We start from the raw sequence: 18,543 nt of genomic DNA, 5'->3' as shown, positions 1-18,543 counted from the left end.
TATTCATTTGAAAGAAGTTGGAAAATATTGATATCCATCAGAAAAAAAATAATCACAAATAGTTTCACGTGTTTAAGCTAAATGTAATAATCCACGTAAATATAGCGAAAAAAAGGTGTGGTAATAGCAAAGTGTGCGATAATACTCTTTATTTTAGCATCCTCTACAACCTATATAACCCGTATAACCTGTATAACTACAGGTTAACCTGTATAACCTACAAGGGTCACCAGTTTTGACGAGATATCTAGGTAGTTGTCATAGTATGTAAGTATAACAGTTTTTATGTAAACCTAATGCTAGTATGTAAGTACAATAATTTTTATGTAAACCTAACAAAGCATTTTTAACCATACCATAAAAAGAGGCATGCAAATAAAAATAAATGCACTAGTTGAACAAAATTAATACTAATTACAGAATGTTGCAAGTGAATACACATAAATAATTTTTTATTATTTCTAAAAAACATAAGGCAAAATAAATGTAATTAAAACTAAACATTTACAGTCCAAGTTATAAAAATACTTACAACTCCTCTAAATTTGTGATTACTGCCTGGAGACAAGGTACCAACCTTTGCATCTCCATCTGATGCATCAGTTTGCTCACTGTCATAACAATATCGTTTTGTTAATTCTCTCAGTTCAGAAACAGTCTGCACTTTTAAAGTTACACTATCCCCAGATGATCGAATAAGCTCTATAATTTCTTCTCGGGGCTTATTTTCCACGGACACAGTATTTACTTCTAAAAGTCTATCACCCGGCCAAAGGCCAGTGTCATTTGCTTTACCAAGACTACTTGGTTCAGCAAATACAACAGTATGTCGTGATTCAGCTTCTCCACAATGACGCTCTTGAATTGCTGCTCGACGAAGAGCAAATCCAAAATCCCCTGTTGGTTGTCGTTTAATAGTCAAAGTTCGCACACGAGGAGGAGACAAACAAGTTACAGGAGGTAGTCTGAGATTAGATGAATACGATTTCCATCGAATACCATAGCCTCCTTGTTCTCCAGGAGGCACTTGTGAAGGTGGAGCTGATGGTACACTAGGCTTAGCGAGATTTATTATCGGAGTAGCAGTTCCAGGACCATCTACACAAGGATGATTCATTTGGTCCATGAAAGCCATCATTTCATTTGTTAAACTAGCAGTTCCAAGATGTAAAGAAGCCATAGAAAATGTACTACCTTGAGGCGATGGTGTAGTTTCGATATTACCACTTGCCTGATTGGGCTTTACAAGTAAAGTTGGCTTCTTTGGAATTGGAGGTGGCTTCCTAGATGGACTCCCTGATTTATTTGGGTCAACATTAGTAATGCTACTTCCAGATGGACTTGAATCATGATGGGAACTCAGACTGTAATCACTGCCATTACTCTGTTTATCGGATGCCTCATCTCTGTCTTTTGAACTTGAAGATTTAGAGCTAGTGAAACTTCTCCTAACTTCATCTAAGCGTTTTAATTCATCTTGAGTTAAACTCTCTTTTTCAATGGTAGATTTACGGTCTTTCCTATCTTTCTTTTCCTTTTTCTTCTTGTCTTCCTTTTCCTTTTCTTTATCTTTGTCTTTCTTCCAGCGAAACATTTTTAATAATCTAAAAAACAAAAAATAAAATTCATATTTAAAAGGTAGAGAACATAAAATGTTTAAAAAAGATTACTACAGTCAATTTTCAGCTATCCATGTTTGCCCAAATAGTTAAGTTTCTTTATTATGGAATGATGGAAACATTACTATCACAAAGAACCAACATGAAACAAAGTTCAGCATAGAAAATAAGAGGAAAAAAATGTGTAGGTTAACAGTAGTAATAGCAGATAATGTACTAGTATTTAGAAAATGTTTGTATCCAGAACATTACGTAATTTAATACAGATAATTCATACTATATTAACACTGTTAGATCCTTTTTTAAAAGTTAGCTGTGCAATTTTTTTTTTAATAAATCACAGCCAGTTTTTTTAAGTTAAAACATATCGCTGTGTACATGGATTCTTGTCAAATATTTTTGGTTAGAAACTTTACGTTTTTACTATCTAAATTTTTTGTTTTTGTTTCGGAGTTTTAGCTTAAATTGTGTGTTCAAAACATAGTTTTTGCATATGTGAAAACCGCGTTTTTGGAGACATTGTAGGCTTAAAGTTTGAAATGTAAACAAAAATTTAGACAGTAATATGGCACCGTGGAGCTCGCCAAAACTGTTTGGCGAGAAATTTGGCCACATGAGGGCGCATATAAGAGTAGTTCCATAGATAGTTAAGTTTAGAGTGAAATATTATAGCATTTGAATGACTTGTAGTTAACATTTAGCCAATTTTTCCCATTGTGCCAGAAAGACAATTTTTGGAATTGAAATAATTTCAAAAAGACACCTAAATTGATGGATACAAGCACAATTGATTTAAAAAAATTGATTTGACAACTGATCCCCCTACTGACAACTCACAAAACAAAAATTTAAGGAATGAATTAACCTTCTGAGCGCCATAACCGACTTAAGCCAGTGATGAAATTTTTTGTCACTTGGTATATATTAGCTTATAATTTAAGATATTCTGCTTTCTTATGTTCTGTAATAACATAAATATCATCTTAATAAATGTAAGTTTATGAAAATAGAGACTTAAATAAGTAAGCATACAAATTTACCTAATAAAGGGTATTTAAATACAGACAGATTCAAAAACCCATGCTGCTCAGTGGGTTAAAAGAATTTTGAATAAGTGTATCAGAAGAATATCTGAACTTATCAAAACAAGCTATTTACAATTTATTTTCCTTTGCAACCCTACATTTGTTACAGGCATATTTTCTTTTTCACATTATGTAGCAAAAAAATCCAAATATAGAAACCAATCTGATGCTGCATCTGATATAAGAATTTAGATTTCTAAAACTGTGCCCAATATCAAAAGAATTTGTAATTCAAAGACTCGGACACATTTTTATGAATTTTAATAGTTAGTTAAATTCATCACTGTTGACAACAATCACTGAAACTAAAAAACTTATTTTCTTACATTACTTAATTCATTTAGTGTAATATCTCATTTTTGAATTAAAAATTGATAAATGTTTCTTTCATAGGTATGATATAAAGGCTGGAATAAATGTTGATTTTGTTTATCTAATATATCTGGGTTATCATTTATTATAACCAAAGCCCTAAATTTACTCCAGTATTCCTTAAAAATTTTAGAACCTGAAAAGTAATGCATCTCCCTTGTACCACTTCACCTTAAAATCAAACAAAACCAATAATTTCATTGTTATTTTGGAACTACTGTCATTTATGGACCGGGTTGGCGAAAACTTTCTCGCCAAGCATTTTTGATGAGAAACTCCATGATTTTAATTATGTAATTTTTTTTTTTCTTTTTCTTTTTCTTTTTTTTTTTTTACATTTCAAAATTAAAGTACAATATGTCTGAAAAAATGTGTTTTTTGCACATGATTTATGTTAAAAGTCCAAAATAAAAAGAAAATATTTAGATAATTAAAAGCATAAAGTTTCTCACCAAAAATTTTGACAACAAATTTAAACTAAAATAACAACAATAAATTTTAAACAATTTCAACACAAATAAAATCAAAAATTAAAAAATAAATAAATAAATAACACAAAATTAAAGCAATGCAACAATTAAAATAAATCTCTACAAAATTAAAACAATAAAAAATTAAATTCACTTACCATCCAAAATAGTTCCTAAAAAAGCAAATATTAAATTCAAACAAAAAACTTGAAAAGACAGACATATCACATATATAATCCAGTATACTTCATTAATAAAATTACAGCAATCACACAAAGCATGTGAACCAAAATGCCACAACTGAGCTATGTCAGATGCCTTCCTATTATTCAAAATTTCAAACATTACAATAGAAGGAAATCAAGAACCCAAACCTCAAATTTTATTGAGAACCGCATTCTTTACCCTCAACAATTTTTGTGCATATCCACACAAATCCATCAGAAATACAATTTTTCTTCCGAGTCTTCATATCAGACAAGCACTTCTCATATGTCAAATTTGACTTCAAATATCCTGTATCCCATAAAACCTGCATAAATACACTTCTTTCTACCAGCATGAAGACAACCATGAACAAATGCTTTATTAATAACTACAACAACATATTTTCTCGAACTAAATCTAGCTAGAATACACTCTAAAACACGTGGCAGATATATCTCCACAACTTCCTTCATGGAACTATATGCCATTATTCAACAGTAACCAAATAATCGCCACGATGAAATACGACATTCCTCACAAAACTTTCCACATAAAAAAGGTTGCCATACAAACAAAATTGCTCCAAACTCTCAACTAAACCATCCAATACAAAATAACGCCATATATGGCAACAACATGTATCCCACCCTGTATATGACCCATGTGTACCGTTATTTCTTTACATGTAGTTTCTTAATCCTTCACCAGTTGTGAGATTAAGCAATTCATTTTTTCCAAATAAGTGTGACATCAGTCAGTCGTAAATTTCTACTGTAAGCTGTGTTCAATTGCACCTACTGCACTGCATAATAGGAATATAACACATGATGAAAAAAACTGCCAGTGTAAAACATTTTCAAACAGCACTGTAAAGGAATAATGGCAACACAAGAGAGGAGAGAGGGAGGGAAAAGTTCTCTTGGAATTCTAAGTTATCAATGTGCCCACCTTCGCAGACAACAATGCACTGCATGCAAGACACTGTTGACAACAATGAAAAACGTAAACATCACAGGAGGAATCTGTATAACTCCATGTATTATGGCACCTTTCAATTCTGACAAATCTCGTGGATGTGATGCAAACATCTTCAATTTCAGATCACTCCAGAAACAGAAATCCATTGGACTGAGATCAGGGGAATCATCACTGTGACCACAAAACTGCAAAATTTTGGGAAATGACTCTCATAACCCATGTGGCAATGTTTAAAGAAACACCGTCTTGCATCTATAAATATCATTAATGACATTTTGCTACTGCAGTTCTAGAGTTACATAATTCTGCAACATTGCTATATACTAATTAGCTTCGTCTAGAGGTACTGACGGCCCCTCGTCAACCCAGTAAATACAGTTTTTGAAGTTTACATTCCAAGTTTAGAAGAAATGCACCTTATCCATCCATAATATCCACAATGCCTATCTGCTATTTTCATCATACCTGATGAGGAAAAAATTCGCTAAGTCGCCATGCTGGAATTAATAAGGCAACATTCGGAGAATTGAACACAAAAGTTTGAGACTGTGATTTTTTGGTGCATCCAAACTGCAGGCAACACTTCTTGCAGCATGTAATAAGCTTGCAGTAATTGTATTATACAATTCTGTAATTATTTCAACAGCAACACATGGTGTTCCAGATCTGGGTCTACCCCATGCATATAAATTTCTACAATTTTTTTTTTTTTACAAAATCATGTACAGTTTTTACGGACCATGGGCCTCATCTTATGATTTCACCAATAAACTTCTCAAATTCTTTGGCAGCATATTCCCCATTCAGATAAAAAAGCTTTATCAATTTGCAGTGCTGTTTCCCTGTAAGTGTCACCTTATTAGCATCTTCAAACACCTGGTTGAAGAAACAATGGCTGATCTTTGGAATATGGTAACAGGTAGTTTGGCGACATTTTGGAGGCAATAAAGGTTACTACCTAGGACTTTGGTAATAATGTGAGAAGTACGCAGTTCCGATTACGCATTATTTTGTGTGAGGGAAATGAGAGATCATGAGATATGTCATGTGACATTAATGGACGAATTACAGTTCTTTAATCGGAAAAGGGGGTAAAATTTGGAAAAATATCTATAGTAATATATTATTTTGTATTAAGCTTCATTGTGTGTTGTGTGAAATAGTGTTGATTAATTTTCGGATTGCATGGCACTATGTAAAGTGAATTCTAAATTTTTAATGCGTTTTATCTGATAAGTTGAGATTGTGTGAAAGGAAGGATATTACAGATAAGTTTGAATGGCGGTGCAAGAAATCTGGTGAAAATGGACATTTTGTGAAACGGAGTGTAAGGAAGGGTACGTGGTTTGCTGAAAGTAGTTTGAATATGGGTGAAATTTTATTAATTTCTTATTACTGGGTGAATAGACTGCCAGTTGACTACTGGATTTCGGATTTAGAAATTAGCAGTAGTACTGCAGCTGATTGGAACTCTTTCTGTAGGGAAGTGTGCGTGCCACGTAATGAAGATTCTGAAGAAGATTAGGTAAGTTAGTATTTTTAATCATTTGAGGATATTATTTTTATGCATTGTTCTAAATGTAAGGAGTAAATAAATTAATATGGTATTATGGAAAATCGTTATTAGCAATGATTTAGTTTAAAGTAATTAGAATTGTAATCTAATTTTTATTAATTTAATGTATGTGCTTATTTATATTTTAAGTAGTGTTTTTTAATTTAATTATATTTTAATTTAATGATCGTGATTTTGTGAGTTATATGTTTTTAGTATTTTGGAATACATTTGAGTAGAATACGTTGAGTATTTTCATGCATTTGCGCGAAATTTTTCTAATTTATGAGAAAAAAGCAGTGTACATGGATAAGAGTGTGCACAATGCAATTTTCGTGCAATTCTGGGATTTTTTTTAAGTAAAAATAAGTCGACGTGTACATGGTTTAGTTATATTTTAATTAAATGATAGTTATTTTGTGAATTTTATGTTTGTAGCAATTTGGTATACGTTTCAGTTGAAGTAAACGTGCATGGAAATAATTTAAATATTTGACACTAAGTATTTGTAACCATTTTTAATGTTTAATATGCAAAGTGTATCAAAGTGTATCAATGGTTGCGGTAGAAATTCGTTGGCGACATTTATAATATAATAGATAATTTAGAGGTAAAAGTTTTTGGATATTTTATTTATTTTATACGTGGAAATGTTCATCCTTGGAAAGGGTATATACTTTTTTGCGATCAGGTAATTTCATACATGTGCTTTTTACCGAGTTTAAAGATTCAGAAAATTTTCCTGCATTTTCGTGCAAATTTTTGTAATTTATGAGAAAATAGCAGTGTAGATGGATAAAGTTAAGAGTGTGTGCAATGCCCATTTTGTGCAATTCTGGGATTTTTTTTAAGTAAACATAAGTCGACGTGTAAATGGTTTATGTGTATGTGCTATTCTGAAAAATGCGCAAGGAGTTTGCGACTGTGCACTTTTTCCCAATTTTGCAGTTAATATTTGTCATGATTAAGCAGTTTTGTTACATAAAATTTCTAGCATAAGTGTAATTCGGCTAGTAGATTGTTGGAAAAAGTGTTGAGTAAATAAAAAGAAAAGAAACATGTCTTTACTTCGTGAAGACAAAATGGAAAAATAAGAGGGTTGTTGTAGCAGAGTTGGTCGCCAAGTTACCATAATCCAAAGATCAACCGAAACAATCTTCACACACTGTTTATAATCTTTGGAATATGGTAACAGGTAGTTTGGCGACATTTTGGTAAGGCGATAAAGGTTACTAGCTAGGACTTTAGCAGTGTACATGGATAAAATCAAGAGTGTGCGCAATGCCATTTTTTGCAATTCTGGATGTTTTTTTAAGTGAAAACAGGTCGACGTGTACATGTTTACCATGTATGTGCAATTCTTAAAAATGGGGAAAGCAGTCTGCGATTCTGCACTTTCTCCCAATTTCGCACCTAATCTTCGTCATGATTAAGCACTTTTGTTGTTCTAGCCTAAGCGTAATTCGGCTAGCAAATTGTTAGAAAAAAATATTGAGTAAAAAAAAAATGCCTTTACTTCGTGAAAACAAAATGGCTTCCAAACAAAAACTAGCAGGTTGCTGTAGCAGGGTTGGTCGCAAAATTTTCGCCAAAAAATTGTCAAGTTACCATAATTCAAAGAATAACCATTAAAAGTTCTCCACAAGCAATGTTTTGCACATGGTGTTCTGTGATTGGTGCTTCTACTATCTATACCTGTAAATTATGCAAAGTGTATCAATGGACCTCCTTTCTGTGTTGCCTTTGGTCCTTTACAATGTTGTACTTTGCAATAGTTTACACCGACAATTTTTGTCATGTATTGTTTCAACATCATTTATGGTTTTCAATGAGCATCAAAATGTGGGTGTTGCCATTTGAAAATTTCAATATTTTTCCACTGTAACCATAACCATGAGAGCTGTACTGTTTTAAATTATCACAATCTTGAGTTCATACCTTCAAATAAAAATATCTGAAATTTCATTTCACTTGCTTGAGTGGATAGGCCACTAAAAGTTCACGTATTAGGGAAGTTTTTTATGACCACACTGTATTACCCAATTATTGCAAGTTAATTATTACTGTAATTACTGGTTTTACAAGATTGCCACTCTTGACAACTGATCTTCTGATTCTGGTGAATGATCTAGGTGACCACTTTAATGAGAAATTAGTAAATTGACTCCTCTTCCGGTCACCATGAATATAAATGAATATCACAGAAACATCCCACAACCAGCTTATTCACCAGGGTTTCAATATGGACTGAACTTTCGGTGTTCTGCAATCTTAGCCACTAGTTTAATTATATTCAACTAACAATCATCTGACCCAAAATGATAGCCTTAAACAAAACTGTCCTACGATACATACAAAAAGAAAAACAAAAATGCAAAAGATAACAGCAGTGATATAGATGATATTTCCAAGTTGTTTTTATCCACAATGGCATGTAATTTAACTGTACATTTTCCTGAAGATATAAATACTACAGTCAAAAGTCTTTAATCCGGACTCGTCGGGACTTCAGCGATTCCGGATTATAGATCATCAGTTTAAATCTGGTAAGATGGCATGCAGAAATTAAAAAATTAAAAATATGAAACCGTAATTTATGAAATAAAGAGCAATTATGATCTAAAGGGTATCAAAATTTACAAAAAAAAAAGCTTAATATTTATTTGTTTACTTTATTAAACATTTCTTTCAACGTGCGCATGCATAAAGCATACATTACGCATAGTCGAAATCAGAAAATTGCAACCAGAAAACTATTGATGTGTACTCGTGATATTTATAATGACGAGCATATCAAAGACGGAATACATCGAGATGAAATACTACATTTAGTAAGAAATTAAAAGCTGAATAAAATAAAAACATCTGGTCTGAAGATAAGGATTGTGCTGACAGATCAACTTCCAGTTCATTGCGCGCCGCGACGTCCCCCTCCCTCCCAGCAGAGCAGTGTGAAATTGATAAACAGATTTTGGAATGGTTAGAGAAACAAAGGATATGCCTTTATCCATTTTTTGCAGCAATTCCACTTTTTGTTTGATGGACATCGAAACATACTTTCGCTTTGTAGATCCTTTGGCAGCTCCAGCATCGGAAATTCTATTTGACATAATCGAAAGTTCAAGCTTACTTTTATAAAATTGCTCTAACAGTCTGCAAAAAATAATAAGCTATATCCAATTCGAAGATTAAGGAACAACGCAATCTGCGACATTAACTGAAATAGATAATTAGATCATTTTAGCTTTACTTATACTGCCCGTTATACATTAAACCCGCATGCGTAAATGTTTTATGCACATGCGTGAACGCATTATGCGTTGATGCATGCGCAGAAAGTTTGTAGCTTTGAGGTCCGGATTATCGACTTTTGACTGTATACTACAAAAAAGAAAGTTTTAACCTACCTTTTTTACGAGAGTTGGAATTTAATGACATAGTTCAAGTTCTCTATTTAATATTGTAATTTAATGTCATTTATAATTTAGTTTCTTCATATCTAACAATGCTTAATTTTTTGCTATTTGCATTGCCTTTTTTCTCCCTTCTAACACAATCCAACTAACCTATTTTTCACATTAAATTGGTTGGACATACAGGTAAATTCTTGACAGTATTTTAATTACATTAAATAATGATTAGTTATTACCTCTTTCCTGTACTTTTTTATCTGCTTTTGGATTAATCAGGATGTTATGTTAATTGCGAATGTCATTCCTACGTTACCTATGTTCACTGGAAAGTTGTGTGTATTTCCTAGTTTCTAATAAACTTTGTACACATATTAATACAGATTACATATTAAAAACTGAGATTATATTTTTATTATGACAAAATATCAGGATATCTGCTTTAGCACAGAAGCCTTCTCTGTTATATAGTTATATTACATGTGAGAAAAACCACGAAAATTCATTTAACTGGTAGAAATTCACCCATAGACGAAAATTAATGTTTCGAGATTTTATTCATTTGTCTACTGATATATCACAGTGGAAGTATAGCTAGATAAGTGCCAGATTTAATATGCCCACAAAAATAGAAAATACTCTTACATGCTTACAAAGGCAAATGTTCTAATTTATGAATGTTGAATTGACCAGGATGGCATTTTACAGTTTAGCCAACCTGGAGTGCTACATAAGGGGGAACAGTGAGTTTTTATTGTGAAAACTTATTACAAGTATGGTGAGTGTTACACACAGAACTTGAACAGTATTTTCTCCCGCCTTTCTGTAACGGCAGCACACTCGGCGCGTATTCGAGAAGTCCAGGTTCAAGTCCTGACGAGAGTATAGCTCATTTTTCATATCTCCCTCTTAAAATAATAATAATAATAATAATAATAATAATAGCTCTGTAGTGGTGCCTGAACTAAAAAAGGTTCAAGATGATGATTCTTCACCACCAGGATTTGCGATTGGTATTTTCTTTCTTCCTTCTGCATGCCTTTATGGTGTAAAGATAGCATACTCGGCACGTATTCGAGAGGTCCAGGTTTAAACCCTGGCAAGAGTATTGCTTATTTTTCATGTCTCCTGCTTCCCAAAAAAAAAAAAAAAAAAAAAAAAACCTAATGACTCTACAAACTTTTAGGAAGTTTTATGCAATCTTTTGACAATTGCAATATTTGCAAAATTTATAAAGGAATTTGAGGACACACATTTCTCAGCAGATATTAAACCACCATGCTCTTGAGGCATGCAGTATCTTGAACACACCGCTATTGTGCACGATAGTATTACTGCAAATCACAAATAATCCAAACTTAAAGAGTAAAACTAACAGAACTTAAAAGGGAAATTACTGAGCTGTCATTAATCACCTTGATAGGCAGATATATGAAAAGTGAGTATGTATTTCATTGGGTAAATATAGGGCTATAGAACATGATCTAAATAAAATAGTAAATATAGGGCTATAGAACAACAAAGGCCGGATAATATTTTTCATTCTTAAATCTGAATATTTATCAGTTGTCGGTATGAAAAGTATTTTCCATTTTCTAAAAATAAAGTATTCTATTGGGCATATTGAATCCAGTATTTTCATTGAGACACTCTTTACAATTTGAGGATATACATAACTAAATATTGCATCTGAATCTTAAAATACTTTCTGACAATACATTTATATTAAATAAATCACTCTATCTCAATTTCAGTATTGCCTTTATATACATATATATATAAAGATTATATATGTGGTAATATGATTTTTACTGAATATGTAATATGTAATATTTACTGAATATGTAATAAGATGCTAAATAGATTTTTTACTGAATAATGTGGAAAAATACAGTTGAATTTCACTTAATGAATATGAAAATCCACAACTATCTTAAAATAGTTATACACATTTAAATTAATACTTTAATACTTACTCTAAAAAAAACTACAGATAATCTAAAAGTGATAAAACCTTTGCTACAGTAAAAGTAGATAACAAGATAGTTCACACATCATCAACTCCTCACACAACACCAATTTCATTTGCTGAAAAAAATGGATTAATTAGCAAGTGTACAGAAGTATAATTATACATCAAACAACTATCGCAACATTTAGAAACTCTGGTCAATAGTGCAATCGCTAGAGCAAAATCCATTGACAATTATTTAAACATATGACAGTGAAAATGAACTCAAAATAAAAATGTGAAAATAGTCTCTTTGTGCAATTTTCCCTGACACTATTAATTTAAATATTCATTAACTTATTACTTAACTTACTTAAATTTGAATAGATAATTTGCAAAACATTTCCAACTATTTTAAGCAGTAAAGTGTTATGGAAAGCCGCGAAGTACCTTCTAGACTAGCCAATTTTAACATTTTTAATGATGTAAGATATTTTATGAACACTTTACTTCTCCCAGTTACTTTCAAAAACAAGAACCCAATTATTCCGACATTTACGTGTTAATATTTATTCAGCGGTATGGCTACGCCCATTAAAATGAATACAATTACATGTTCGTGTTTTTATGCTTAATAACAGTTTGGAATCTTTGGAAGACATTATTATACATTTACTGAAGCATTATGTATATGAAAAACACTAAATTTTATATAATAAATGTGATAACTGATTTCATCAATACCTTTTTTTTTTCATAATTCATAAAAAATTAAAACTAAATAAGAGCTTACTATACAAGAAACTTCCGAACTCATACAGAAAAATATATTACTATGATCACGGATTCGTATGTCTCCGCAAAATGTGCAAAAACATATGTATAAAGCTAAATATTTGCTTAGATCAATATTTAGCATAAAATAACATGGTTTTTAAAATGACAGTCATCGCTCATAGAACAAGCAAAGAAAACAATTGATAAGGGGGGATTATAAATAATGATAAATATCAGAACTTACAATGACTAAACATTTGATAAAAATTTAAAAAGCACTTGTAATGTGAGTCAAAAAATGTCAAACTACAAACCGGAAGAGTGTTCACAAACGTCACATCCGTCACACCTGTATGTTATCAAATCAGCGCTGCTTCTTCATTTCATTTCTTTAAAAACTGGTGAGACTCGGGCAAATGCTTGCAAATAAAGTTTTGAAAAATTTTAAATTTTCCTCATGTTATATTTTTTATAGCCTTAGATTTATGTCCAAGAACGAATTCGACTCGAAAAGCAATGCATTTCTTTCTGAAAAATAACTTCAGAAATGTCTTCCAAAAATTTAAGCAAACTTTGTAGATTTGATATGTAATACAGATTTTGTTTCTTCCCAGAGGCGTAGCTACGGTTATCAGCGCCTGAGAACAAATGAAGATTTTGAGCCCCTTTTTGTGCGCCACGAATGGACAACACTTCATTCTAAAGTTTCGTACCATCAATTTGGAGCCCCTTTGGATGCTGCGCCTGGGGACAGATGTCCCCTCTTGCCCCACCCTAGCTACGCCACTGTTTCTTCCTTAGAAAATAATCGATTTTACTTCACTAAACACAGTCCAACCGTTAATCGTACATTCTTGGAGTTTGCACAATTATGTACTAACGAGGAATGTGTAGGGAAAATGCAGTTAGCGTTAATTGTTGGATAACTGCTTTAGTGCTGTATTTTTATTGATCTTTGTCTGCTGACGATCAAATTGGATACTGGACTTATTTATCATGTCACTGATCAAGCTAATCTTTACCCGCTTTACTGAAGGCTTTAACTTCCTAAGTAAATTCTTTGCAGTTATGTCTGATAAGGTTCGTGTTAAGTTTTCCCAAGCACATGGAGCCCAGCTAAGCCTCGCGGTAACCAGCTGTGACCAGTTAGCACATCCGTTGCGAGTACGTCTCAGATGAAAAACGCGGCTCTGCCAGTCAAAAAATCAGATGAAGTCACGTGTCCGTCGGAGTCAACTAACTCTGATTACACTGGCCGCCTACTTTTCCTAAGCCGTACTACATAACGGTTACGACATGGAGGTAGGAAGTAAGAAGGAGTCGCCCTAAACAAGTTTCTCCGTACCCTGCTCTGAAGCACCGGCGATCCCTACGTGGTGACCAAAACATTGGGTCATTTACCATTGAGTTCTATGGGATTTCTATGGGATAATAATTAAATAGGTATTAAATAGTATTTGACTTTCTCTGAACATTTCTGAAAGGGAATAAAATAAGTTTTTTTTTTTTTTTTTTTTTTTTTTTTTTTTTTTTTTTTTTTTAACTATTATTTAAAACTTGTAACTGAGTTATTATAAAATGTAAAGGGAATAATTCTTTTAATTATACTTATCAGATTTTTTTTTTACCCTTCATTTCAATACATATTCCAAAACTCTTTATTACGTTCTTAAGTGCGCATCTTATAGCATTTGCTTTACAATACCTTTTAACAGATTGCTTTCCAATACGAACAATTCTTGCTTAAATAAATAGTTTTATAACGTATTTGTCAACAGGATTTCAATTTATGTTTACAATTCAATATTAAGGTTATTATATATTTAGATAACATTTATAATCATTATAAATTAGATACATTTAATGATTAGATTTCTTCACAGTACTTTCACAGTTGTTTATAAGTGAATAAATTCTTCATTTCAAATACATTTATAAATAATTTAATGAATATTTAAGTATTTTGTCAAAGGCAGATACATGCTTTTTGCAAGCACATGCATAAATACCCATACATATTTCCTATTTATCATTTCCGGCATGCGCAAATCTTTAATTTCTGTGCATTCACTATATTTTTCGTGTAAAGTAATTTACACTAATTTAGCATACACCCGAAAGTTTTACATAAAAAATATATATGAATATAATTTGAATGAAAATTATAAGTATTATTTTTAATACCCACTCAAAGGTCAGTTTTTCTTCAAAATTCCTCCACGATGGCATCTCTCTCTTTAGGCAGATAGCCCTTGCATGCGTTACTCTATTTAATAAAAACTTAATCTGACCTATGTGCCTAATTACAAATATTTTAACATACATAATTTTATATTTACATTTAGCCATCAAGTTTCAAACTTTTCAAATCTTCTAGAAAATAAATTTTGGCAGATCTCTTTTAGCAATTTTCTTAAAATCTATATTTTTGTAGTACAACAGCTTAGAATTTTATAAAACAAATTCATAATCAAAATCGCTGTTGTTAGTTATCGAAAAATAACCAAGATGTGATTTTTGCGTAAATGTCAGTAAACTATACAAATTGCTATTATCCATCACACTATGAATGTTTCTTTCATGCGAGAGTGTCCCTTTTTCGATTTCTATGGAACTGTCGTGTGTCGAAATACTATCAGAATCTTGTCAAGCGAGCTTCTGAATGTAAACAAAGAACGCCCCGTCTGGTGACCCAAGCTTCAAAGCAGTGCTTCACTTGTAGCGCGGAATGGCCCCTCCTCCCTTTCCTACCTCCATGGGTTACGACCACGTGCAGTGCTGATAAGGACCACGTGTTTCTGAGCCTCCTTTGCCAATGCTTTATTTTTCTTCTTTTCTCCCCTTTCTAGGAATTTCATTCTCCTGATGAAGAGGGACCTTTAGTTGCCCTCGAAATCAATTGAGTGTTTTAATATACTTACGCTAAATACAAGGTTGTTATTGCGATTTTGATTGTCACATTGGCGTGTTTCTCTTCTATTATAGTTTAGCATATTTTTAACTTTATGTAATTAAGTTTCAAAACATTTATTTTTCTCTTAGTTTTTGAAAAATAGTATAAAGAATAAAATATGCTTCCCTAACAGAAGGACGCTATTCTTTTTTACATCACAATTTTCGCCACACTGATTGGTACGGTGCTTAGTGCTCCTGGCTGTTGTATCGTTAGGCGCTCAGATTGAAATGAATGCTTGTAAATGCACAGTGTTCATGCAGAAAGAGGGCACTTAAATTATACGATAAGCCGACGCGAAATTACTCTTGAGTGGTTGGTGGTAGGGAAAGCGGAGTGAAAGACCCACGAACCTATCTCCCAGTATCCCAGTTCTATCAAAACTGGGACGACGCTCAGCAAACTCGTAATATCCCCTATACAATGCTATCATGCCAATGACAGACGCAATCTTGCTTAGTTTTGTAGTGGCATTAGGTTATTTCGAAGCAGGAGAGATGAAAAATGTGCATTGCCCTCTCGTCGAGCATGCTGAACACTACACCACAAAGGCATGCTAAGAGGGGGGAGAAATACCTTATTGCTTGTCATGGAAAATTTCGCGGATTTGTTCTAATTAGGTCAACAAGGGCGATAAGTCACAGCAACATCTCAGTCTTTAATTTTTAATTACTAAGTTTTGCTCATTATCGCCTTCATTATCAGATTTCATAACTTGTATTTTCCTTTACTTGATAAATGTTTTCAGTGTCGTCTTCAAAACACTGAATTAAAGTTATTAGGAATTAAATAATGAAACTTATTAGTACATAGCTCAAATGAAAGAATATTAGAAACACTCCTGTATTCAAAAATTCTAGGAAAAGTCCTGCTACATGATGGTGAAACCTGAGAATGCCTGTCAGACAGCTTTTAGCATACTCTAGTTGAAACTTAATTTCCCAGTTTTGTTTCTCTAAGTTGATTTTCTCTGTTTTAAGGTAATAAAGAAGATTTAATTAAAGTTTCCTTATTCACGAATTCTTTTGATAATTCCTTAACAATTTATTTGTGAACTTGAGGCATTAAACTGTTGCCACCCAATGTTAGAGTCCAGCATTATATTTGAAGAAATTAAATAATGAAAAGTCTTCATAAATATATGTATATTTCTCGCATTGTGATAAAACAATGGTACATAGAGCCGTCGAATTTTGAATAACGTAATCCTACTGTGAATATGGGCATGTGGAAGCCCAAATTTGGAATTTGTTTTATTATCGATTTCACGTTTTGTAACACATCAACGAATTTTTAATTAACAAACTCAAGGATTTCAAAGCAAACAATGGCAATGCTGTACAGAAAAAACATTTTTATCTTCAACACGCGAGACTGCGTATCGGAAATTCAAAATATGCGCTCATTTTAAAATTATTTTGCGACATTGCTATTGAACTGAAATTTATGGTTTAAGTGCGAAGAACATGATATTTAATAAATAAAGGTATCACACAAAACGTTAAAAAAACGCCCCTTTGGGCGTAATTAAAAATTTTATTTCAGATTTTTTTTTTGGGGGGGGCAATGTTTGCTTTTCCAAGCCAGTTTCAAGAATTCAAATATTTAACATCAGTTTCAATCAATACATATTTCTCATCTCATCTCATCACACACAAAAGAATTCTTTCGCTTCGAGTGATTGTAGGAATACATTAGTTATTCCATTCTTTCTAAGAATTAGACATAAAACTTAGTTTGTCTGCTCCTGCAATTTGACTTCATTTTATTATCTCATTTCGTTTTCTTTCTTTCTTTCTTTTCTTTTTTTTTATTCAATGTTTTTGTCTTCAGCGCAAATTTTTTATCAAGAATTCGAATGTCTAAGAACAGTTTCAATCAATACATATTTCTCATCCCATCTTATCACAGAAAGAAAAAAAATCTTTCGCTTCGAGTCATTGTAGGAATACATTTGTTATTCTATTCTTTCTAATAATGAATTGGACATAAATTTCCCATTTGTGTAGAACTATCTCTTCTTACTGATAAAATTCGCTTTTAAAATTTTTATCTAAAAAATCTTTCCTCTCTTACTGTCCTTAAAAATTATTTGTATTATGCAAGAACTTTCTTGTTATGATTATTATGATACAGGATTTTGAAAAAAAAAATTCATAAATCCTCTCTCTACTCCATCATCGCTGAGCAAAAGATCACATTTTTCTTTTCTCTGCAGTTTAAATTATGCAGAAAACTTTTTAATTTGACAAATCAGATTTTCTTGAAGCATATCACATCCATAAAAATACATATCGGTTCTGTTTAATAATTCCAATTTTAATCCTTCTTTAGCTAGCTTTAAAAAAAGATTTTTTTAAAATTGCGTTTCTTGTACTTTCCACTCAGTAGAAGGAGCTATGAACACTTAGCACGAAAAAGAAGGAAAAAATAAGGGACAGTTCTTTATCTCCTGTTCTACTGAGCTGATTGAGGAAATTTAACTTGCGTTTTTCATGTGTCGAAAGCAAGACATGGATATATCTTAGTTTTATATATAGCATCGAACTAACATAGGTGTTTTGATACAAAATAGGACATTTTCTGAAATGAGATACTGACTTATTTCCCATATTTGGACTCTACGACTTAAATTACGCTTAAATATTAAATTTTGTACAATCTTTGCCCTGAAGGACTATTAATTTCGTTCTGGCATTTTGCGTCGAAAACTTTAAAAGGCTGTGTCACTTTTCAGTTCGTTGCCACCATATGTTATCACCCTGTCTTATATTTACAAAAATTAAATAATGAAGAATCTGCATAAATGTACGTATGTTTCTCGCATTGTGATAAAACAACGGTACCTAGAGCCATCAAAATTTGAATAAAGTAATCTTCCATAGAATTTGGGCATGTGGAAGCTCTAATTTGAATTTGAAATTTGTTTTATTGTCGATTTCACGTTTTGTAACACATCAATGAATTTTTGATTTAAAATACTAAACGATTTCAAAGCGAGCAATGGCAACACTATACGAAAACAAAATTTATCTCCAGTGCGCGAGACTCTGTATCGGAAATTCTAAAGATATGCTCATTTTAAAATTAATTTGCGATATTGCTGTTGAACTGAATTGTATACTTTGAGTACGTAGAACTTGATATTTAACTTTAAAAAACACCC

General features: G+C 32.1%; 1 protein-coding gene across 1 annotated transcript in view; it reads right to left on the bottom strand.

Moving 5' to 3' along the window:
- Nucleotides 1-12,768, bottom strand: part of Mhcl (Myosin heavy chain-like) — a 260,663-nt gene extending 247,895 nt beyond the window's left edge. The window contains exons 1-3 of the mRNA XM_085810468.1: nucleotides 12,669-12,768; nucleotides 11,673-11,784; nucleotides 533-1,604 (exon numbers count right to left, since the gene is read on the bottom strand). Coding sequence (XP_085666594.1) covers nucleotides 533-1,594 — 1,062 coding nt within the window. The 5' untranslated portion in view covers nucleotides 1,595-1,604; nucleotides 11,673-11,784; nucleotides 12,669-12,768. The remainder of the gene's footprint in view (nucleotides 1-532; nucleotides 1,605-11,672; nucleotides 11,785-12,668) is intronic.
- Nucleotides 12,769-18,543: the final 5,775 nt, after the last annotated feature.

This window comes from Stegodyphus dumicola, chromosome 2, assembly GCF_044657685.1.
Source record: "Stegodyphus dumicola isolate Sdum_Otavi_A_Nest chromosome 2, ASM4465768v1".
NCBI lineage: Eukaryota > Metazoa > Arthropoda > Arachnida > Araneae > Eresidae > Stegodyphus > Stegodyphus dumicola.
Note: the sequence above shows the minus strand (reverse complement) of the source record. Positions and strands in the feature narration are given on the sequence as shown.